Here is a 25,517-nt window from a genome sequence, read left to right as displayed (position 1 = left end):
GCATGTTGTATGACTTTCAGAAAGTACGCACAACTTTTTAAGTGAAAAGCTGACATAATCTAAAGTAGGATATTGTTCTGATGTTTAAGAGGAGGTTATTTACTTACATGTTCCATAGAACATTTGAGCGATTTTTTTAATCGAAATGATGTGGAACGAGTCAGGTTACGGGATATGTATATATGATTGGCATTAACATTAATGAAAACATATTTTAGTCCTACTCGTGCAACTGCACTTAAAAACAAGGTTTCTTTTTCTTTTTCTTTTTTGCTAGTTGCTAAATAGAAATTCGTAAATGGAATAGAACGAGTTATATTGAAGAAATGATTTCGGATTAAATTTAAAATATGCTTTGCTACCTATCAGACTTTTATGTTATTGCGCAAATGATCAAAAATTTCTGCTGCTGTATATCGGACTCCTTTCTGAGCCACTGACAGCTTTAGTAATGGGTAACAAAGGTCACTTTCCCCTCTAGTGTTGTAGGTATGGACATCACTGTTCTACACCAATTGTGATCGATTATTTACAACGAATTTCACTAGCGATTATATGTCTTGGGACGCCGCAGTTAAATGCCTAGCTTCTAGAAGAGGTACTTACAAGATGTCCGTGCGTGAACACCACATATTATTCTTACTGCCCACTTTTATGCAATCGGTACTTTCTAAGTGGTGAGTTACCTCAAAAACTTATTCTGTAAGACATTGCTTACTGGATATATCACTTAGGACACTGGCTATTAAGTTAGATCAACTCTTCAGAATTCTGTTTGGTATTTCATCAATACCACCTGATATTTTGCTTTTAGGAACTTTTATGGTTCTATTAATTTCAGTTCTACTAAACCAGTTTTCTATTTTTAAATTCGACTAAACCGCTTTTCTATTTTTGCTGCTACATTTAGAAAGTGGTTGTTACTCGCAGCGTGCGAATTATAAGTCATATCATTGTCAGTTAATTTAAGTGTTGTGATATCTTGTACACTCCCGTTTGGCAATATACCACATAATTTCAAGTTCATTATCAGCTTTATAATTTCTGTTACGATACATACTTCTTGATATTTTAATGAATTTCCTTAAAATATTACAGCATTTTCTTTCGTATTAAGCAAGTAATGCCGGATTTTGACTTACGCTGGCCTTTATGTACATTTCCCCCTTCCTTTTCAATAATATTTTAATCCCCTTAGTTATCCACGGCTTACTTGTTTTCTAAAGGATCTTTTGCATAACTTTTTAAGAAAGCATCTTTCAAATATTAACACAAATTTACCATCAAATAACTTTAACGTTGCAATCTCTTTCCATATATACTTCGTCCAACACCACCTCTTTCTAACTACTCTTAGAAACACTGTACTCCGTTCTTGTTAATATGCCTCACTGCTTTGTATAAACGTGCCTCAGAGATGTAGCATGCCATACTGTTTATTTCCATTAATTCTGCATCATGAACATATAGCCCATTAACAACTGCGAACATATTAATTGTTTCAACCCGAGCGGTGTCTATAAAATGTTATCAATCAATGTACCATTATCTTGCTGCACATGAGTTGGAAAACTGACTGCTTCAACCCGAGCGGTGTCTATAAAATATTATCAATCAATGTACCATTATCTTGCTGCACGTGAGTTGGAAAACTGACTGCTTAACGTAGACTAACACACGCAAAAAAGATTCTAGTTCATTCTTCCTGCCCATATCTTTTACGAAAACCACACTGAAATTTACACAAACTGTTAACTGTCTCTTCTTGTCTGACAGTAGCTCAATAATGCAATCAGATTGCTCAAAATAGCTGAAAGTTTCCTAGGGGGATCTGTAGACCTTTACATTTACCAACTATGTATTCTGCAATAACACCTCACAAGAAAATGGCTCTGGGTTCTGATAAACACAAGAACTATTTCCTTCAAAATTTTTCACTGTGTGTCAAACTTCTACATACGTTGCAACTACTTTTCCCAAGTTAACTCTACACGAAAATGACGCTAGTAGATAGCCCCTGATACCTAACTTCTCTGTCCCTAAGGTTTCATTGTGTTCAGAGAGGCACACAACATCTGCCGCTTCAGAATCTTCTACATGTTCTACGCATACAATAAACTATCTTATTTTTCAATCCTCTAATGTTCTCATACAATAAATTAATTTTATTTTTCTGGAAACTATTACTTGTATTATGGACATGTTCTGTTCTACTTCCTTTCAGTACTGTCTGTCTAGAACCCGACTCTACTCTAAAAAATGTGCCCCTTCGACTCAACTAATCACTGCGATTTCGTCATGTGTGCATGTGGCCCCCCTTACACTTTCTGCGAGATGCTTACGTAATCCTTCCGTCCCCCTCCTACCAGGTGCAGGCCATGATTTGAATAGCCCCATCTCCCAACTGCAGCAACAGGAACGGCAGATATGTGAGATTTTGTTTCAGTCAAAAACAATCGGCTGAGCTATTAGTTAACACGGCTAACCCAGGGTGGTCATGGCACAGCAAAACCTCCACAAACTGTAGTGCGACAATTTCGATGGGCATTACTGTCTTTATTTCTTCGTTTGGACGAACTTAGGTCAGTCCTGTCATTAATAATTTGAATAAACGACTGTTAAATATATGAATTTAAAATTTGTTCTTTTTGTCTGTTTGTTCCAGGTAATCGGAGGAGAATGTAGACAAGGTGTTCCAGTTGTATCCCCCTCACCTAAGGCAGCGTCTGGCGGTGCGGATCACTTCAGCGGACAGAGCCGACGGTTGTCATTAGCGAGAACACAGCTTCACCATTATCTTGAACCTCTACATTCACTGTTAGTGAATTGCAAAACGAAAAATATTTTAAAAAGTTAAGAGATTACTGTCTGACTCTCAAACTGTTAAGATTTGTCATTTCATGAGAAAGCTCTGTATTGTGAGAAAATAAAACGACCAGTTATATTGTTGAGGATTTTTCTCTTGAGTAATGTAGTGAAGAATTATTTGCAAGAAAATTATTTTTTTAAAGTGCCTCAAGCCTTCACGTTGGGAGCTGATACTGAAAGGAAGTCCACAGAAGATACTTTGGTCATTTCTTATTACTGAAGTGTTTTTGAAAAGTATTTTATTACGCAGGTGACAAATTTGAAGAAATGGAATTTTTCATAATTTTTATTTGAAAGTGATTATGAAGAACAGTGCTCTGAAACCAGTGATTTGTTTAAACTCCGTGAGTCCACAAGTCATAAAAATAAATTTTTTAAAAGTAATCAGTGACAATTAGCTATCAATTCAAAATCTCTAAAAAGGGCTTGACGTTAGTTTTCAACGCCGTAGTACCAACGTATTGATTTCAGCATAGACGGATTACATGAACTTTGCCGTTGAATTTTAAAGATATAAACTATTTCAGTGCATAGGAAGTGGCACTCTAAGACGATCATGCACAATATCTCTCTGCTGCTTCGAAGAGCCCCAAAAGTTCTTCACAGTGGTCAGTGTGCCGATCTTTCAGTTCTGGAGTGAACTGCCTTTGCATCCATCTTGCAGATAAACAGTATTACGAAACTTAAGCATTTCATGAATGTTGTTATGTGCTGAGGCATGGCTAATGTTCAGATATGCGGCAATTTCATCCACCGTCATAAGCCGATTTCCCATCACTTTAGCTGCAGCTGCTGCAGTAGACTCTGGTGCCACAAAGCGATGTGCCTCACCCAGGCACTGGGTGTCTGCCACAGAAATCCGACAATTCCAGACTTTCTCCTCCGATGATACATTTGCTGCAGTGATAGATATGCATTACCATGCAGGACCTTCACCTGCCAATGGACTGCAATAGGTTTCGTACCTTCACTGCTCAGAAAACGTATGACAGAACGCTATTCTTCCTTGGTGCATGACGCAAGCGGGACAGCCAATTTTAACTTGTATTGTGGCTGCGTTTCGCTTGGCTGTAGTTCGTCGCCACCTTTAGGGTATTCTTTATATCACTGACAACAGTGCTGACAACTTACAGAACAAAGGTACGAAATGCAGATGTTTGAGTACATTCTTAAGGTTTTCATCTGACTCGCCCTCGTATGTGAACACTCTTCCCAGAAAAAATACAAAAATCGAAGGTGTGTGTGGCTTGAGGTTTTCGGGCGCTAAACAGCGTGGTCATCAGCGCCCAAAAAATCAAAGGAGGCACACAGTTAAATGGAGGGAATTGATTCTTTCTAGAAATAGCTTAATTACCTATAAAATGTTCGGCACCATACCAGAAACTAAAAATCAATTTAGACTGCAAATAAACTTTTTTAATTTCAATAAAATAACTCCTTTCTCTCCCCAACCCGCCAGTTCGTGGACTATCTCGCCCTTCTTGATGACAGGCTTATGATGGGTTCGTATCTTCCGCCAGAATTAGCTTCATCCATGAACTGCTTCTTCAGCCGTCCTCTCTGTCTTCACCCCTCCACCATTTTCTCGACAAGCACTTCCTAACGGTGACTTCTCAGTAGACTCCTTGTCTCTCCTATTCTTCTCAGCATTTCTTTCTATGAGACACCCAGTCCATGGGATCTTAAACATTCTCCTCTGAAACAACATTTCGAGAGCTTATGGTCTTTTCTTTTCTACGTCCCTAAACTTCCATATGTTTGTCCTATATACGCACAATGCTCAAAAGTTAGCTACTTCATAAACTTTTTCTACCAGTGAGGACGACGACGGTTCAATCCCGCGTTCGGCCATCCTGATTTAGGTTTTCCGTGATTTCCCTAAATCGCTCCAGGCAAATGCCGGGATGGTTCCTTTGAAAGGGCACGGCCGACTTCCTTCAACGTCCTTCCCTAATCCCATGAGACCGATGACCTCGCTGTTTGGTCTCTTCCCCCAAACAACCCAACCCTCTACCAGTGAACGAGGAACTTTTTGACGTCAGTAACGTTCTTTTCTGGATACTGATTCTTTCTCCCGGGCTATCCTAGCTTTAACAATCGTAGTACTCTATTTGCTGTGATACAATTTATGATGTACTAGAAGGTAACCGCTTGTACCACATTTTGGGCCTCAAGATGCACTACTGCAATTTGTTTCCCATGCCTTGTGCACTACACGACTTTTATTTTGCTTCTGTTGGTCTTTATCACGCACTTCTCTATTAAAATTAGATTCAAATGGAAAGTGCCTTCTGCAACTCATCTCCACTTGTGTCAAATAGAATAATGTCATCTGCAAAACGCATGGTTTTGAAGCGTTCTCCGTTAAATTTTAATCCACTACTGCTGCTTTCTAACAATATTTGCCACACATTTTCTGTGCAAAAATTGAATACTAGTAGAGACAATTCACTTTTTTATATAATTCCTCGTAATATCTTAACCTGTGGTCCATCCTCCCATATGACATCATTCTAATTTTCGTGTATTATCTTCTTGTCCCTATCGCCTTTGCCTACATTCTTCAGCTATCCGAAAAATTTGTGGCTTTGTAAACATCAAGATACACGAATATACTGACATGCTACGGAATTCCGTAATCTTGGGCGTACAACTACAAAACATGACCTCATAGTAGCAGCTTGGTGGCCACGAGAATTCGTTCTTGAAGAGCTGATCAATCCAGAAAGCTATTACTAGTACCCTGCGGCTACACAATCTGTTCATGTAGTTTATAACGGGTTCCTTTTAAACTTTTAACGTTGTCACAGGTTGTTAAAACAGTTATCAATACAAAACGTAAGTCATGTACAGTGTGAACGGCTTTTGTTACTCTCCGACTTTTGCCTCATTCCCTTCTATTATTATGCTGTTACAGAGGATTTTGTAAATGGCTGTCCTTAGTGAGAGAGAGAGAGAGAGAGGGGGGGGGGGTAGAGGGGGAGAGGGACCATACGATGTATTTTATAATTTATTGGTAAAGAATAAATGCCGAACCTAGTTATAAGTGAAGTCGTTCTATTTCTATCTAACAGGGGATATTCAACTTAATTATAATGAAGAACGAAAGGATCACGACGAATTGCCGTTCAAAAGAGGACTCTAATGGCTTCAAGTAAAACTTATGACTGAGCACAGTGACAATACAGATACACTGGCGTGGCCCTACAAAAGAGTAAATTTTTAACTCTAATTTGCAGTTCAGTCTAAGGAGAAGATAGACGTGATCCAATATAAAAACACTGATGGATGTTACGAAGACAAAATACATCTGAGATGAAGAATTAGCACTCTAAATCCACTATATAAATTTAAAAGACAGGTTGGAGAATTCAAAGGCGTGAGGGAATACATGATGATGTTTCAATGATTACAAAATCGAGTAAAATTCACACAGAACTTGGCAGTATCAACCCAATTATCAGTATGAAACTGCAGCCCCCTCCGGCTCGGTTGCATGCTCTAGATCGACTGGGAAGGGTGTCAAAAGCGTTGTGTCCTCTCCTGAGGCAAGCTAACACAACTCTGCTGTAAAATGTCTTTGATTCCCTGAATATTGGCACTGGGTGGAGCTGACGTCCGAGTTAGACCCCCAAATGTTTTCTCAGGGGACAGATCTTCGGATCTTGATGGCCACGGGAGAACCTCAGCATCACGCAGACAGTTCATAGAGACATGTGCCGTATGTGGACAAGTATCGTCCTGTTGAAAAATGGCACCACGATATTGTGACCTCAGAGGTAAGGCATGAGGATGCAAAATGTTCGTAGCGTACTCTTGTGCCGTAAGTGATCCCTCAATCATTACTAGCGGCGAGCTGAAGTCATATCTGATGACTCTCCACATCATGATTCAACCCTGGTTGCCGTTGCACTCTTCGACGATGGTCTTCCGCGGTAGTGCAGAACTGTGATTCGTCGCTGAACACAATGCTACGCCGTTCATCAGCAGTTCATGTTTCCCAGTTAAGGCATCACTCCAAACGCAGTCGTTTGCAATGTTATAGGAACGGCATGGGGGTTCCCTAGTCCGCGTGCAGCTAGTCTCCAACTAATGGCGCGAGGTGACAAAGACTATTGCAGGAGTCCATTACTTACTCACAGATAGCAGGTGCAGACGTGTAGGGCTTGCGATGCTCCCTTGGAGCCACTGTCACATTCAAATGCCCCAGAAATATGGGTTTTGCACGATTCCACCAGCCAGCCAAATGGGGTCCCACAGTGATGTCATTTTCAAGCTCTGTCAGGTGCTGATAATGCGCCTCAGACGAGTATGCATCAGCTTCCTGTCCTTCGCCATGAAAACTTAATATCTGACGCTGTTCATGCTCCATTATGTGTGCTTCAAGACCTGGTGGCGATATACTAAACCCGAACAACACTAACGCACTCTGGTAGCTGTTTCTACATGTCACAGACAACTGCAGTTTAAATTATTTACATAACAGCATAGAGTGTCAAAGTGTACGTAGTTACAATGACATGCGACCAAGTCTTCTTCAAGTTGCACATTTCTTGTCAAGCAGTGTATCTCTCACACAACACAAATGATGGATTTGGGTCCTATACTGACTGTGTGACTATGTCGACAGTGACTGCATCGATAGTTAGCGGTGTATTAGACAACTGCTAACGACGTAAGGAAGCTGAAAACCACTGGTTCCTGTCGTAATTTCTGTCTTGTCTCTTTACGTGGATCGCTTGCAATCATACAGCTCCTGAATATCGTGATTTTAATGAGTGGAAGACGTGTGCAACCGTAGAAATCAATTTTTCAACATAAATATTCAGAATCAAGTCTTGCTTAGTGCTATACCCATGATGAATGTCTTCTAACATGTGTGATATCGTGTCTTACTGTAGGAAATGTTCTACTTTTTCTTTTATTTTTGTTTCATTTCTAGTTTTCCCTCGTAAATTCAACGACGTAATTTCTTCTTCTCTCAGTTAAGATTTACAAAGCGATTATACTCTTTCTTATTATCGTTGTCTCAGTTTGTGTGTTACTTCTAGTTCAGTATAACAGATGTCAGTGTTTCGTAAATCAATGGAGATTGTAACAGGGCGCGCGGTGAAAGAAAGAGAGAGAGAGAGAGAGAGAGAGGGGGGGGGGGGGGGGGGGGTCGAGGCACAGGAAACGTAAATCACTAGATCATCCTTATTTAGGATTTCAGCTGATAAATTTTCTTTTCACGTGAGGTACATTCATGGAATTCATGTTCGCTGACAACGATTTAATGTTTTTGGATGACAGTGCGCCATGTAATCGGACCACAGCTGTTCGTGACTGGTTTGAAGGATATTCTGGACGATTAGAGCGAATAATCTGTCCACTCTGATAACAAGACATGAATTCCATCGAACATTTATGGGACATAATCGAGAGGTCAGTTCGTGAACAAAATCCTGCAGCAGTAACAGTTTGCCAATTATGGAAGGCTTAGGAACAGCATGGTTTAATATTTCTGCAAGGGACTTCCAACGACTTGTTGAGTCTATGCCACGTCGAGCTGCTGCACTGCGCCAGGCGAAAAGAGGTCCAACAGGATATTAGGAGGTATCCTCTGACTTCTGTCACCTCAATGTGCTAACGGAGCTGTCTTTACTTTTCTGTCAAGGAATTTTCATGGCGGTAGCAACAGATGAATTTTTCTTCGCACCTGGATCTATACAACCTCATGTCAGCTCGATAAGGGAATGGTACTCGGTATGTGCAAAGCAGCGTTCACTCAGCCAAGAATCGTGTAATGTACTTTCAATATCAATAAGGGCGCAGTAAAGTTTGTTAGTTCCAGTTATCTCCCAACAATGAAGAACCGAAAGAGTGTTCAGAATTTGCAGAGCGACTGCTCCGATACTGCTGACATGGCTCAGAAAGACAGTAAAGGAGACCGCGGCGACTGCAGTTGTATTAACTAATGCGGGCCGAAAATAGGCGTCGGCGTGACGCGAGCTTCCGGCTTCCGCGGGGCGGCCGCCGCTGCGGCAGCGGCCACGCCCACGCCTCGCATGCAGCCGCCTGGCAGGCATCAAGCCGCTGATGGCCGCCACCCGACGACGTGACGTCACGGCCGGCACGCCGCGCACCTCCTGCTAACGAGCACCGTGGCCAGCCTTGGCACACATCCGCTACGCCCTGCAGGAAACTACTCCTGTCGACAGTGCTGGCGCAATGGTAAAATATTTAGTAACACAATGACTCATAACCTCGTCTGGAGTGCACACTTTTATCGACTCTCACACGGTATTACCCATGATTTGTCGAAAACTCCCTCACACTGTTCGCAAACAATAGTGCTGTATATACTGTGGTCCGGGAGAAATGGTCAAAATTCACGGATATGACAGAAACGATCATTCGAAGCAAGAAAGTCTACATAGTAAACAAGGGCTCTGCAAAGCATACCTTCAGAGCTATAAGCACCACATCTTATGTACTGTGAAACAAATCTGTTCCATTGCAAGCTCCTTGCTTCCATATTTTGGGAGGAGGTAGTATGAACCAAATCAACAACAAAAAATTGAATGAATATGAACTCTCAAGTGCATATCTTGACTATTAAGAGCACTTTTAATCTTCGCAAGTGTGAAACATCTCTTCTGCTGAAAAAGTGATCACAGCTCTTACGCAAGGCATTTTAGATCCCAAGTTTACTACACTTTTTTTCCTTCGAATGATCGTGCCGTATCGCCTCATACTGTCCATTTCTGCTGGGACTCCCTAGACAGAGAAGTCGCAACGATAGAAAGCAATAAGGAAATTCTGGAAGACCTGCAGATGACCAATGTTGGTGCGGGGATTGGCACTTAATATTCAGTATAAATAAATATCACGTACAGAGCAGATTAGTCAATATTCGTGACCGATTACCTCAGCAGTTTGGTCCCATAGGAGCTAACCACAAGTTACCAAAAACAAAACAAAAATTTCAATATTTCTGGAAACAGCACGTCATTTAATATCAGGTAATATGCTCACAGAGTTATTTAAAGTGGAGCGACCATATAAACGCTATCTGCCAGAAGGCAGATCCCAGACTCCGGAACACAGGGAGAATCCTTGGGAAGTGTAGCTAACACACGAAAAAGATACCGTGCAGAAGCATTTTCGATCGATACTAAATGTTGTTCCTCACTCTAGCACTCTTACTGAGCAGCGTTATACAAGAAACTGAGATCATCCGAAGAAGAGCGGCGCGTTTCGTCTTGGGGTTCCTTGAGGAAGATGATGATGATGATGATCATCATCATCGGTTTTTGGGGCGTTCAACTGCGCATGAGGACAACACAAGCACCCAGTCTCCGGGCAGAGAAAATCTCTAAGCCGGTCGGAAATCGAACCCCGAACCCCGTGATCCAGATGCAGCAACGCTAGCCACTAGACCACGAGCTGCGGACCCTTGAGGAAGGGCGGAAGTGTCTCCCGTGTGAGATGCTGCAAGAGAGGCGTTGAGCATCACGGTGTGATTCACAGTTACAACTGCGGGATTCAGGAGCTTACGTTTCAAGGAAATCCAGGCAACATACTACCCCCCCCCCCCCCTCCAAAGCACATCTCGCCGAAAGGAGCACAAAGGTAGAATTACAGAGACTTGAATTCATATCGAGGCTTACCGAGGCGTTCTTCCCCCGCGCCAATCGCAGCAGGCAATGGAAAGGGAGGAAGCTATCGTACGGACAGCGTATGGAGCTACAGGTCCCACAATTGTTGATACAGAAATACGAACCGTAGAACTATAAAAACAAAAAGAAATTTTATCACTTTTTAATATACGAGACGTAAGTAGTAATAACATTCATCAAACAAAAGTAAATTCGAAACTTCCTGGCAGATTAAAACTGTGTGCCGGAGCGAGACTCGAACTCGGGACCTTTGCCTTTCGCGGGCAAGTGCTCTACCAACTGAGCTAACCAAGCACGACTCACGCCCCGTCCTCACAGCTTTACTTCTGCCAGTACCTCGTCTCCTACCTTCCAAACTTTACAGAAGCGAACCTTGCAGAACTAGCACTCCTGAAAGAAAGGATACTGCGGAGACATGGCTCAGCCTAGGGGATGTTTCCAGAATGAGATTTTCACTCTGCAGCGGAGTGTGCGTTGATATGAAAGGTAGGAGACGAGGTATTGGCAGAAGTAAAGCTGTGAGGACGGGGCGTGAGTGGTGCTTGGGTAGCTCAGTTGGTAGAGCACTCGCCGGCGAAAGGCAAAGGTCCCGAGTTCGAGTCTCGGTCCGGCACACAGTTTTAATCTGCCAGGAAGTTTCATATCAGCGCACACTCCGCTCCAGAGTGGAAATCTCATTCTGGAAAAGTAAATTCAGTTTTCACGTATACTCTAAACTTGTTTTCACAAGAATTATGTCGACGATATGTGTCTTAGTTCACGAAATGATGCTCTGTATATGCGCTGACGATAAGCCTTTAATGGATTTAGAGGCATCTTATGGAAGAATAAGTATTTCAAGAGTCTAAATCACTGATCGCTGTTTCTGCCCGGATCATCCTCTACCATTCCATTTAGCTCGAACTTCATCTTACAAACTGTTGTTGGGTGAAAAGACATGATCAGGTGTGTACTACATAGGAGTACGCTATTGGAACGCTACGAACGTGAAGCCATCTTTCACTGCTTTGTAAAGGCGCTAATCCTGAATAGAACAATTGTTTAATTATAATCGTAATTATATGCAGTCTAAATTCTTGAATTTTTCTGATGTTTTCTCTGTTTCTCACATTATCTGCTGCAAGGCACTGCATCACGTAACAGTCTTTCATAAAACATTTGAATACATATTATTCTATGTTCAATGTACCTCGTTTTTTGTATTTTACCATGAAGAACATTTTAGGTCTATTTGATTTCTTGGGATGACCACTACTGAAGAGTTAATTTATTTCACTGAGGAACATACTAGCTCAGAATTTCAAATTTCAGGATTCCACGTGTTTTCTGGGTGATTTCTATACGAAAGACAGCACTTCGCCAAAATTTCAAAATTCCCTATTCCTTTTTCTACACCCATTGGATACATTAATTTACAAAGGGCTCTGCATTGTGACCTCGCTTTGTTTAGAGCCATCTACATTTTTTTTTCTTATTTTAGTCAAGGTTTGAATGAAGAGTAGATACTAGCACCAATCAATTCCGATAGGAATTCAGCATAAAAAATATAGTCAGATACGTACACGATCTCTGGAAAAACAGCTCAAGATGTCCAACTAGTTTAACAAACACTGAGAAAATGGGACCTATTGCCTTGATCTACGCAAACACTTTATGAGGCAGTAATTACTGAGTGAATATGTTGGAGGATATATGATGGGCATCAACAAAAACGAAACAAAGATAATGTTATATAGTATAATTAAATCAGGTGATGCACAAGGTATCAGATAACGAAACGAGACTCTGAAAGCAAAAGATGATTTTTGCTATTTGGGCAGCAAAATAACTGCTCATGGCCGAAGTACAGAGGATATAAAATGTAGACTGGCAATGGCAAGGAAAGCGTTTCTGAAGAAGGGAAATTTGTTAACATCGAATAGTGATTTAAGTGTTAGTAAGTCTTTTCTAAAAGTATTTGCCTGGAGTGTACGCAGGTATGGAAGTGAAACATTAACGGTAAACAGTTACGACAAGAAGAGAATAGAAGCTTCCAAAATGTGTTGACACAACCTGACTAAAAGAAGGGATCGGTTGATAGGACACATTCGGAGACATCAGGCGATCATCAACTTGTTACTGGAGGGAACTGTGGGGGTTGAAACTCGTTGAGGGAGACCAAGTGCTGAGTACAGTAAGCAGATTCAGAAGAGTGTGAGTTGCAGTTATTTATTCAGAGATGAATAGCCTTGCACAGAACAGAGTAGGGTGGAGAAGTGCATCAAATCAGTCTTCGGACCGAAAACAACAACAACAACAACAACAACAACAACAACAACAACAGCGATTCGGGAACGTTAAAGATAGAGCCAACTTTCACCTAATTTCTTGAATATCTATTCTTTGTACCTAAATAAAAAGATTCCTCGCTCTGATGTAGTAGTTTATTTAGATTCTATGCATATGGATGGGAGTAAACAGCTCACACACTAAATAGTTTCTGTAAACAGTGCTGTATAGTGTCAATGTAATTAAAAAAAACCTGATTATGGAATGCTGTAATATGTAAGTATTTATCAACAAGCAGTTTGCGTCCAGAAATCATAAAGATAAGTCACGGACACCTTTACATCAGTCTACTGCAGTGACCCACACACAGTCTCACAAAAGACGTATCAATGGCTGTGAATTAGTGCACTTGATGAACTAATAGGAAAATGTATAAAATAATGGATTCTTGTAGGACTGACAGATGCTGCAACTAATAATAATTGTAGACTTGACGACAAGGAACCTTCTTTCAACCCGATGTAAGGTATCTGTAACGTGAAGATGGTCGTTCGATCAAAACTGTTGTCGATAAACAAACATTACAGCAGCTTTTGGCGGTTTCGAGATGCAATTTTTAGGGTTCCGCACCTCAGTAGGTAAAAACGAAATCCTTTTAGGATCGCTTTGTTGTCCGTCCGTCTGTCCATCTCTCTGTCCGTCCACCCGACTGTTAAGAGCCCTTTTCCCATGATTGGGTAGACGGTTCGAGTTGGAATTTGTGTCACATACTAAGGTCTACAGTCCCTTGCTGATGTAAAAAAACTGGAGGTTATAAATGAACGCAGTTAAAACATACGGCCATTTATGACACATATTTTGATACTCGCCAACTCACTCAACAATACCTTCCCGGTACTTCCCGTTGAACAAGAATCATGAAATTAGCAAGAAGCTAAGTTTCACAGTAAAAGTAAAGGAAATACCCGAAATTTGTTTAACTATAATTACATGGCCTAAAAGATATATTTTTGCCATTAAAACTTACATTGCATTTATCATCCGTAAGCGTAATAGAAAAATGTTACTGAATGCAAACGTAAAATGTAAGTTGTAATCACGTTTTAGTAAGTAAATCAACAAAATGTTTTATTAACCTTCCCTCTGGATATACATAAACTGACGTTCTTTACTCGCTTCTTTTTACATGTCGGGATTAGTCTCAGAAACTACTGCAGAGATTTTGATATCGTGTTGGAATTTCCAGAAACGATATCTTGCCAGTATCGATATCGGTAACAGGTAGAAATTGTCGAGACTCTCGGTTCTCGGGATGGATGAACTGTCTACATACATAATTAAGTTTATACCGAACACTCAATGTGCCCTGTTTTTTAAAGTTGACAACAGTGTGACACTTCCTTTTTAAAGAAGAAAGGCGAATATTTTATACTCCACAACTGGATAATCCCTTAGATTAACCCCGTTTGTTTAACTACGTCAATAAATTCGAAATTACTAACCCCGTTTGTTTAATTCCGTCAATAAATTCGAAATTACATCACATATTGAAATGTGAAGTCCTGTACTTGCTTACAATTATGAGTGAAGGTCGGTAAATCTTTTAAACTCATCACTCGCTTGACTCGTTCGTTGCTGTGCTCTATGTTTACCAACTGTGTGCTAATCTTTCCATCTTTACGATGGTACTGCGTCCAATATCCTCTACAACTGTTATGAACATTCTAGTACTGTTACGCCCTCTCTAATGCTCCTTTCCTCACGCCCTCTCTAATGCTCCTTTCCTCAACAAGTTAACTGTCCCTGAAAGTCGTAGTGTAATCTCCACTAACCTGTCACTTCTCCTGGTTAGGTCTTCCTCAGCCTTGTTTTCCTACATACTGTTTTTAGTAATTAAATCTATAATATACATATTCGGAAGTAGATCCTCCCGTGAGAAATTATTGTAAAATATGTTTAGGGTGAGAAGCAGTTATTATCCGTTCTTAATGTGTTTCCATTATATTTTCAAACGAAACACCGTGACATACACTCCCCTCTCTCACAATCTCTTTAGCTGAGAACCTGATCAGTTAGAATTGATGGTCGCGTAGGTCGTCTATAAAATGAAGAGCGATGAGACTAGTTCAACTCTTTCTACACAACTACGTCACAAGGCTATTTCTCAAAGTTACTCCGACCCTTCCGCAGCGCGTCTTTCAAATCAGTGAGAACGCGGTGCTCGGAAGGCACATTGGTGTTCAACGTCCCAACGACTACGAGGCCATCACTGACTGCGCACAGGCTCGGATCACTGAAGGAGGGGAAAAGAAATCGGTCGTGACCTTTAAAAAGAACCACCGTGGCATTTGTCTGGAGCGATTTAGGAAAATCACGGGAAACCTATCTGGATGACCAAATGGGAATCCAGTGAGCGAACCATTGCGTCATCGGTGCAATGCTCGGACACGCCAGGGAGAGCTTATTTTCACAAGTGTTATCAGAAGTCCGTCACCAACATAACTACCGGAAGACACCTACATCACCAGAATCTACGTAAGTGACCGCACGGTGAACTGCAGGGTAAGACGGGAAAATGACTGTTAGAGTGCCTGTACGACAGGTAAGGTGTTGTTCCGGAAACGGCCAACAAACTACCACAGCACTGTTTGCTCTTCAGTTTATAGGCAGTATATATATGTAAAGTGATCAGAAGTATCCGGACATTAGTAGACATTAATTGAGTGAGTTGCCTCCTTTCGCCTTTACGACGGCTTGAATTCTGCTGCGGACACGTTCAACGAGGTGTCTGAATGTCTGTGGAGGAATGGCAGACCATTCTTCCCCATGAGCCGAAACCAGGGAAGGTTGTGATGTCGGACGCTGGGATCTGTAACACACTCTGCGTTTTAAGTCATGCCAAAGGTGTCTCACTGGTTTCTGGTCAGGGCCCTGGGCAGATAAGACCACTTCGCGAATGTTATCGTCTACGATTCATTGCCTCACAGATGCTGCTTTGTGATGTGGTGTATTGTTACTCTCATATAAACAACGATCGTCTCCGAACAGTTCGTGTACTGGTCGCAATACACAGTGTGTTCATACCCTTCTGCATTTTGAGTTTTCTTTGGGCCAGTAAGAGCAGCACACCCTAACGCGAAAGACGCCCCCATACCGTATCATCATCTCCTCTGTGTCTCACTATTGGCACTATACATGATGGGAGGTAATGTTCTCCAGGCGTTCGCCAAAGCCGGCCCTTCCATCAGATTACCATAGAGTACAGAGCGATTAATCACACCAAATCACTTATATGCAGTCGTCCACTGCTCAGTGACGTCACTCTTTACGGCCCCTCAAGCGCCGCATAGCATTGGCAACTTGTCAGGCTATGAAAAGCATTGTACGCCATTATTTCTAACTCCCTGTGCACAGTCATTCTGTTAGCTGGACTGCTGGTAGCACCTTGGAACTCACGAGTTATTTATGCCGGTGATTTCAGGAGAATTTTTAGAACCACCCTCCTCAGTACTCGACGGTGCCTGTCAGTTAGTACACGAGGCCTGCCTGGTCTTGGTTTATCCGTAGCAGTTCCTCCGCGTTTCTTTTTCACAATCACTTCACCAACAGTCAGTCTGGGCAGTTATAGAAGGGCTGAATTTTCCCTGATGGATTTGTTACTCAGGTGACACGCAATGGGTAGTTTTCCTTGGAAGTCACTGAGCGCTCTGGACAGACCCGTTCTGTTCTTACAGCTTCTCTACTGACAACGCAATTATCTCCGCCTCCTTTTTTACTGGCAGGTTCCCTTCTAACGATATATGGTGGCCAATTCCACGTTACTTAAGTATGTCCGGATACTTCTGTTTAGACAGTGTGCAGTTTGATTCACTGCTGATAAAGTTACTGCTTTGTTTCGACCGCTATTTGTGAACTTACTTGCCCCTAATGTGTCACTAATATTTTTTCATTCAGTGGTTGTGACGCGTGTTCGCTTCCCTCTGTTTACAACGTGCAGTGGTTGATTACGAAACCGAAGTTTGGCGGTGTTGCTGGTGGCGACCGCTTCCATTAGCGGCCAAATTAAGAAGTGAACTTGCGGAAGACGGGGGAGCGGCGCGGCTGGCGAGTAATGCGGGCGCGGGCCAATTAGCGGGGATCGATGTCTCTCTTAATACTCGCCACGCCGCCGCCTCCCCCATAATGGGCCGGCAAATTTCCACCCGTCACGGCTGACGGCCGCCGCGGCCGTCCATCACGCCGTGGCCCCTGCTGTCGTCTGCTGCGAGGATCCTGTCCTACTGCCTACTTATGCTCTTTGGTCAGCTGTATTAAAGACAGCACCCGTATTAGGAAGAATCCCATGTCATCTCAGGGAATGTGATCGTTTATACGTAGTGTATTACAACACTGTGCAGCAATGGAAATGTAAATCGAATGAAAATAGCCAATTCCTATCAGTTCTAATCTGCTGACCGCGAATATCACAAAGACAATTCAAAATTAGCTCTAGTTTTCATTTTACACTGTTTTATTACAGTGAGATGATTATATACGGATTTTTATGTAAAGTTTAAAATCAAATATTTTAATGGTTTATCAAAGTCATAATAACCAGTAACAGTGGATTATATTATTGTCCCTGGGCTTACCTGTCTGCAATATTTTGGATATAAAAATTTTGATACCAATTTCAGTGATCTTTTTGTCTCCCTCCTCTTCAACTTCAGTGACATTATAACTGCATGTAATAATTTTTGCACATTTGTTTCCAGATTAACTACCAGTTGTTCAAGTTGTCTGCAACTGAAGTGAACAAAAATGTCACGGGTTTGTGTTAACAGTGCTGACACATTTTGCAATGTGTGTGGAGAAGTGACATTTGCTTCACAAAAACAGCAAATAACTCCATTGATTAAAAAAGTTTACAGTTGTTATTTTGGGTGCAAAATAGGTGATCAGGGTAAACCCTGGGCTCCACATGTGATCTGCAACACTTGTGCCAGCAACCTCAGGAATTGTATGCATGGGAAAGGACGTTCAATGCCCTTTGCAGTACCCATGATCTGGCGTGGGTCAACTAATCATGTCAGTGACTGCTACTTTTGTATGTTTCCTCCCATCAAGAAAGGGACCGATGACCGTAGCAGTCTGGTCCCTTTACTCCCCCCCCCCCCCCCCCAACCAACCAACCAACCAATCCTATCAAGAAAGGAATATCTAAGAAGAAGAAGAAGCGGACAGTGATCTAGCCTAACATTCCATGTGCCGTACGTCCAGTTCTACGTGGGGAAGGATTGCCAATACCTGAACCACCGACAGAGTACGAGATAACTTCTGATGGGGATTCTAAATGTCCTGAACCATGTACATCACAAGATCCAGAGTTTCTTCCAAATATATCATCTACTGATGATCCACAAAAACGTTCTCAAAATGAGTTAAGTGATCCTATTAGAGGTCTAATGAAGGCTATCAGAATTAATTACAAGCCTGATGAGTGGAGACTCTTTATTGATTCGTCAGAGTTGAGCTAAAAAGCAGTGCTTTTACGTATTGGTAATGAGCTTCCTTCTATTCCGGTCGGGCATAGAGTCATATTAAAACCTGAAAATTTTACTAGAAGCCATCAAGTATAATGACTCTCAATGGCAGATTTGTGTTGACTTGGAAGTGGTTACACTGCCATTAGGTATGCTGTTAGGGTATACTAAATATTGCTGCTTGCTTTGTGAATGGGATAGCAGAGCTCGTGCATCTCATTACAGTAAACATGAATGGCTCACCAGAAAATCTCTTCAACCAGACATAAAGAACATTAAGAGATAACCTCTAATAGACCCTAAGAAGATTATGCTCCCGCCCTTGCACATCAAGTTGGGTCTCATAAAAAACTTTGTTAAGGGAATGAACAAAGATGGTGACGAGTTTAAGTACTTAAGGCAAAAATTCCCTTACTTAAGTGATGCCAAAATGAAGGAGGGCATCTTTGTAGGCCCACCGATTCGAGAGCTGTTTGGAGACCATACTTTTGATGGAATCATACAAGGTGATGAGACGCATGCATGGGAATGTTTTAAGACAGTCTGTTTACAGTTCTTAGGGAACAAACAAGCAGTAAATTACAAGGAGATTGTGGATAACATGTTGTCATCTTATGAAAAACTTGGGTGCAACATGTCAATGAAAATGCATTTCTTACATAGTCATCTTAACTTCTTCCACAAAGATTGTGGTGCAGTAAGTGATGAACATGGGGAGCGATTTCATCAAGATATTGCCACATTTGAGAAGAGATATGCTGGAAAGTGGAGCCCTAGCATTTTAGCAGATTACTGCTGGATTGTCATAAGGGAGTTCAAAAATGGTTCAAATGGCTTTGAGCACTATGGGACTTAATAGCTGAGGTCATCAGTCCCCTGGAACTTGGAACTACTTAAACCTAACTAACCTACGGACATCAGACACAGCCATGCCCGAGGCAGGATTCGAACCTGCGACCGTAGCGGTCGCGCGGTTCCAGACTGAAGCACCTAGACCCGCTCGGCCACACCGGCCGGCCTGAATATTTATTAGGGACGAAAAACAATCATTAGTATTTCTTCCACAGTTTGCCACGAGTGCAGATGTTCCTGGCAGAGCAAAGTACAGCCGTTTTTTCGTCTATAGTATCCTGCTGGAGGTCAGGTCCTTCAGTCAATCAGAGGACTACTCCACCACTTCTGAATTACTAACTCAGGGTGATTCGATGAACACTCTTCGGTCTTTATAGCACTTATCCAGTCACAGAAGTTATCAGACGTCAATCCTGTCGCATGGCTTAGACCCGCCTCCCGTCCATCTCAGTGACATAACGGCTTGGGTTACTACTGCTGTTGTTGAGTCCACGCGATGATGCGATTCAGTCCAAATTCCTCACGGTTATTTCTCGTGTTTTGCTGTGTTTTCTCATTCGAAACACTATTAGTATTTGGTTGGAACTGGATGGACTCCAGCCCGAGAAAATAGCTTGTGCTGTTAGCACTACATGTTCTTTCTCTTAGTTATCGATGGACAATTGCTGACCATATTTCAGTGTATCCTGTTTGTCGCCACCGCAAATCAATTTTCCTTTACAAAGATTTAGAAAACGTGCCACCTTTTAACCTTAATCTCCATTTTATCTCACTTCGTCGACTGCCTTAATTTAAATACCTTCGACAGAAAGTCTTAGTTTTCTTTATCCCACTGTGGTGCAGTAACCATTTCTCTCAAAATTTCTTTAATGAACGTAGTACAGTTTGGGAGACCGTTCAATCTGTACGATATTGCAGTGCCTATGTTATTTCAAATTTTCGAAGGACTTCGTATCGTGCCCGCATCTCGTGGTCGTGCGGTAGCGTTCTCGCTTCCCACGCCCGGGTTCCCGGGTTCGATTCCCAGCGGGGTCAGGGATTTTCTCTGCCTCGTGATGGCTGGGTGTTGTGTGCTGTCCTTAGGTTAGTTAGGTTTAAGTAGTTCTAAGTTCTAGGGGACTTATAACCACAGCAGTTGAGTCCAATAGTGCTCAGAGCCATTTGAACCATTTGAACTTCGTATCGTAGTTCGGAATAACACAGGCACAATATCGTATTCACCTGACGACACCGAGCAAGCGATTTTCAAATAAAATGTCTCCCCTGTACGGGAATACACATACTCGATGTACGAGTACAAGTTGTAGACACGTGGTTGAAGACATACGGAAGTCTGGGTGTGGCCGTTGGTCCTCTTCCGATAGACAAGTGGTAAGGCGACCGCTCGTGATGACCAGGAAACCCGAGTTCGACTCCCTGTCCGGCACAAATTTTCCCTGTCATCATTCCATTATACAGCTGACCGTTGACAATATTTGCAACTGCGAATACATTTCATGTTCAATCTGTGTCCCAGTCGCCCTGTTGAACGGAATAGTTCGGCGAAAAGCAGATGTATCGTTACTGCAGAATGCGTTCAGCGTATAACTATAACATCGCCTACCTTGAGATTAAGGGAAGAAACAGACATCAAGGACCACCAAACAAGTTGATGCGATAGTTACGATACTGGACTGGTATTAGGGGGTGGGTGCGGACGTCCCGACGGGATATAGGGGTGTGGACCTTTGCAAAGGACATGGTCAATTCCCTTCCCCTTCCCCATCCTTGTCCAGTCTCATCTTCGTCACCGTCGTTAAAGTCGTCGACATCTACGGGACGTTAAAGCCGAACATTTCTTCTTTACATCAGTGTGCAACATCTTACTTTTCCGCCCCGTACAACATGACGATACACTAATGGTTGTGTTCGAAAGCCGACCACCAGAGTCTAGGGCAGGAAAAAACTGACGAACATGAAACTACGTTATCTTAGAAAAAGAAATGTTACTTACTGTAATATCCCTCAAACAAGATATGCAGCTCTTCCCTTGGTAAGATGGTTACAGCTATGAACTGAATCGGATCGATTCACACAGAGATATGTTCCTGAAGTTTGCGTGGAGACGATCGACATCATTAACACCCGCTTGATTGTTGACAGTAAATTGAGAAAACATAAGAAATAAATAAATGAAACTTACCGATTCTGCACTCCAGTTGCGTTCGACAACAGTTTTGATGTATAGAACATATGGAGAGGCCAATATAAAGCCGCGCATACCTCTTCGTCTTACTGTTCGACGGCATCTGAAAAAAAAGGCCGCGATTAAATATACATTCCCTTATTAACACGAAAACAATAGAAAACTGCGTCAACAATTACACTCAGCACCTATTTTGCATCCGAAACGTGATGCATCAATTAATATGTATTTTCGTGGTTAGAATCCAAACTTACCTTTCAAAATGTTCCGGCACGAAAGGGCTCTAGTAGCTCATTTCCGTATTTCGATATTTACTGTTTTTTTTCGTTTAGATGTCTAATTTTTTAATTTTTATTTTTCTTCGGTACAGGAGTCCTACAAGATCTAAAATCGTCACTAGGTGGTAGCTGTGATGAAGACATGTCAGACGAAAGAGAAACACGTTTTTCAAATACGAAAGCCGAATTAAATTGAAAATATTTTGTGAACTAATTCGGATACTCTACAGGCGAGGGCTATTTGGAAAGTAAGGTCCGACGCGGTGCGAAATGGACGCCACTGTGAAAATCCGATGAAGGTTTGCACAGATGCATTTGGCAGTGCCTCTAGTATCCCCATCGATCGCGTCACTTCGCTCTTTTCAGTTCTGAGCGCACAGTGAGCACGTAAAGATGCTTAGAACAATAGTGTCTCCCGCCGAGTATGATGGCCTTGGGTGAGACTTCGTCTGATGTCATGCAGCCCACATAACACAGCTGTCATGCGTTTCCTTCTGCATGACAATTCTCGGCCGCACTCTGCAGGGGAAATGAAGATGCTCCTGCAGCGTTTTCAATGGGAAGTGTTTGATCAGCCACAATAGAGCCCGTAACTGACTCTCCCTGAGTTTTATCTCTGCTCACATGAACCGCTACCTATGAAGACAATCTTCTAGCACAGACAACGAGCTGTAGATCAGCGTAGAGAATAGGCAGGAAGCACAGGCGGCTACCTTATATGACGAGGGTATTGGAAAGTTGTTACAACGCTACGACAAATGTCTAAATCGGAGCGGCGAGCCGCGAGGGATTAGCCGAGCGGTCTTAGGCGCTGCAGTCATGGACTGTACGGCTCGTCCCGGCGGAGGTTCGAGTCCTCCCTCGGGCATGTGTGTGTGCGTGTGTTTGTTTGTTTGTCCTTAGGATAATTTAGGTTAAGTAGTGTGTAAGCTTAGGGGCTGATGACTTTAGCAGTTAAGTACCATAAGATTTCACACACATTTGCACATTTCTGGAGCGGCGACTATGTATAGAAATAGCTGGAAGATGTAGCTAATTGTTGCAAATAAAACATCTTTGATTTTCACAGTGGTTTCCATTTTGCGACCGATCAGATCTTACTTTACGAATAGGCGTCGTAAATATGAAATATTACTGAGTTCCAGATTTCTGAATACGTATTTCTTGTTTGTTTTAACTCTGTCAGTGTTCATCAGAACTGTTTTCGATTCTGCTGTGTGCTTAGGAAATGTGACGTAACTGCGAAAAGCTGATTTTACCAGTGAACTCAACGCTACAAAATTAAGTAAAGCCACCCACTTACAAATCAGATGCAGAATGAAAGTTTAAATTTGTTGACTAGTGTTATTAACGCAGTTGGAGCTGCCAGAAATTATGCAAGTACTAGCTGAGACGACCCCATCAACCATTCAACACTTCTGCCCACGTTATCCTCGAGAATCGTACGTGCGCACTAGCACGTCTCACACGAACATTAATCCGTCGGGCACTGTCTATTATTTTATCCGCCATATTCAGGGGATGAGCACGTGTCCTCATAACCATGTCCATGCCTCGAAGAAGTTTGTGACGTTCCAGCCGCAAATTATAAAACTAGATGGCAGATTAGCGCTGACGTTATAGATCCGGCGACTGATAGTTGCGGAACTGACTCGGCTCCAACACATAGATTTTATTACAGAATGCCAAAGCCATGTACTCCGTGTCAGTAACGAGTACAGTTCAACCGTCACACGGCTACAGAGATAATCAGATTAACAATGCAGAGAAACACAGAGAACTAGAAAGGTAAACAAACTTCATTCCACGTGCTATAGTAGAGTTGATAATTCGCTTTCAGTGAATAACACATGAATATTAATTAACAGTACGAGAAAAATGAAAACAGGACTGGTATATATTCCTGATAACGGCTAACAAGCTTGCATGTGAATTTCAACTTGCTCTCTCTCTCCTCGAGTTTAATTTGTACAGTGAGGGATCAAACGTATTCACAATAGCTACCTCTTTTAAACTGACTGACCATTATAAACGAATTGCGTTTCGCATTGATCGTCCAGTTCCATAAAGTGCCAGAACTGGGTCAGTTCGTCTCTGTCTCCGCAGTAATGCCGATATTACCCGCGCGCAGAAGATGCATTACTCAAAGACTCCTACGACGTGCCGTCGGCAGGAATAACGTACTAGGGAGACAAAGGCACAATGGAATCGTCTCTAGCCCGATCGATGGCAGGTGTCCTTGAATACCTGCAGAGGACAGCAATCGATAAGGAGACAAACGAGTCAACTTACCGAATGCGCTGTTTACGGACGCACAGTCGAAAGAGCCGACAGCTCGTGACAGCACAAAGAGCGTACCGTACAGCGTAGATACAAACAAAACACACATCGCCAGAAAAAGGATAGTTTCGAGAGCCGAAAGCGAAACCTCTAATCTGCATACTAATATCTATACAATGTGTTCAAAACAAAAAAGCTCACATATTCTTACAAAAGGCAGTCCTGGTGGAAACTGGAAAAATGTATTATAAAATAACGTCCGGAAACAAATACTACTTTAGGTACGAGTCATGTTACATACTCAAGAACGGTCAGTATTCAGTCTAAGACATGTGTAGGAGGAAGTTAGTTACGTGTTCCATTGATCAATAGCAAGGATAAACCGTTATGATGTGGAACGTGTCAAATACACAACAAATGCGCAAGGAAACAAGTCTTTTTTTTACATTACAGTGTTATACCTATATTATCTATCCCATTCCTTTAAATGGCACAAAATGCATATATTATATCTCCAGATTTATTTACTCATATTCAAGAATTCATCTATGGTATAGAAGGAGTTGTCAAGGAGCTTTGATTTCAATTTGTTTTTGAAACTATTACCACCGTCTGTCAGACATTTTATTTCATGTGCTAATTTATCAAAAAGTTCTATAGCAGCATATTTTGCCCCTTTCTGTGCCAAAGATAGGTTAAGCAAAGGATAGTGTAGGTCTTTCTTTTTTCTGGTATTGTAATCATGAATGTCGTTGTTGATTTTAAACTGGTCCATGTTGTTAAGAAAAAATTTCATTACTGAGTAAATGTACTGTGAAGCAGTTGTAAGAATTCCTAACCTTTCAATCAGATGCCTACAAGATGTGCAACTATAAACCCCACACATTATTCTAACTACTTTCTTTTTAGCAGTGAATATCCTTTGCCTAAGTGTTGAGTTGCCCCAGAATATTATTCCGTATGATATCAGAGAGTGGAAGTATGCAAAGTATGTTAGCTTACAAATTTCTACATCCTCAAAATTGGCAATTATTCTGATTGCAGAAGTTACTGAACCTAGACGCTTTAGGAGATCCAAAATATGAATTTTCCAATTAAGATTCTCATCTATATGTACATCCAAAAACTTAGTATATAGCTTCTGAAGGTACGTACACGCTCCTGCTGCCAGTTCTCAGGAAACACAGTCACTATGCAAGATCACAGTTCTGCTAATGGAGTCTAAGACGAAGAGCTGAACTTTCACAGTACACAGCTTCCATTTTGTTTCCGAATGAGATGGGATTCGTGTTAGAGGAGGCGGCTTTCAGGATACGTAATAATGAGCGGTAGCCATCTTGAACACCTGTAGTGCAAACAGACAGTGGCCCGTAACTCTATAAGTATTCGTTTTCGGACACATGAAGAAGTTTTTTCTAGTTTTGAGTGGTACTATCTCACTTATGAATATGACACTTTTGAAACACCGTTTACGTTACCTATGATGCAAAACACAGCAGCAGAGGAATACTCTACCACCTGCAAGAAAGTTGAGTGCTTCCATCTTCAAGTCAGGCTATATCTGAGTAGAAAGCGTTAATGATAATGTTACTAGAGAAAACGA

General features: G+C 41.9%; 1 protein-coding gene across 1 annotated transcript in view; it reads right to left on the bottom strand.

The window, feature by feature from the left end:
* Window positions 1-21,459, bottom strand: part of LOC124609585 (neuronal calcium sensor 2) — a 454,649-nt gene extending 433,190 nt beyond the window's left edge. The window contains exon 1 of the mRNA XM_047140083.1: window positions 21,354-21,459. Within this exon, the coding sequence (XP_046996039.1) occupies window positions 21,354-21,403 (50 nt within the window). The 5' untranslated portion in view covers window positions 21,404-21,459. The remainder of the gene's footprint in view (window positions 1-21,353) is intronic.
* Between the last annotated feature and the right edge of the window lie 4,058 nt (window positions 21,460-25,517).

This window comes from Schistocerca americana, chromosome 1 (assembly GCF_021461395.2).
Source record: "Schistocerca americana isolate TAMUIC-IGC-003095 chromosome 1, iqSchAmer2.1, whole genome shotgun sequence".
Lineage (NCBI taxonomy): Eukaryota > Metazoa > Arthropoda > Insecta > Orthoptera > Acrididae > Schistocerca > Schistocerca americana.
Note: the sequence above shows the minus strand (reverse complement) of the source record. Positions and strands in the feature narration are given on the sequence as shown.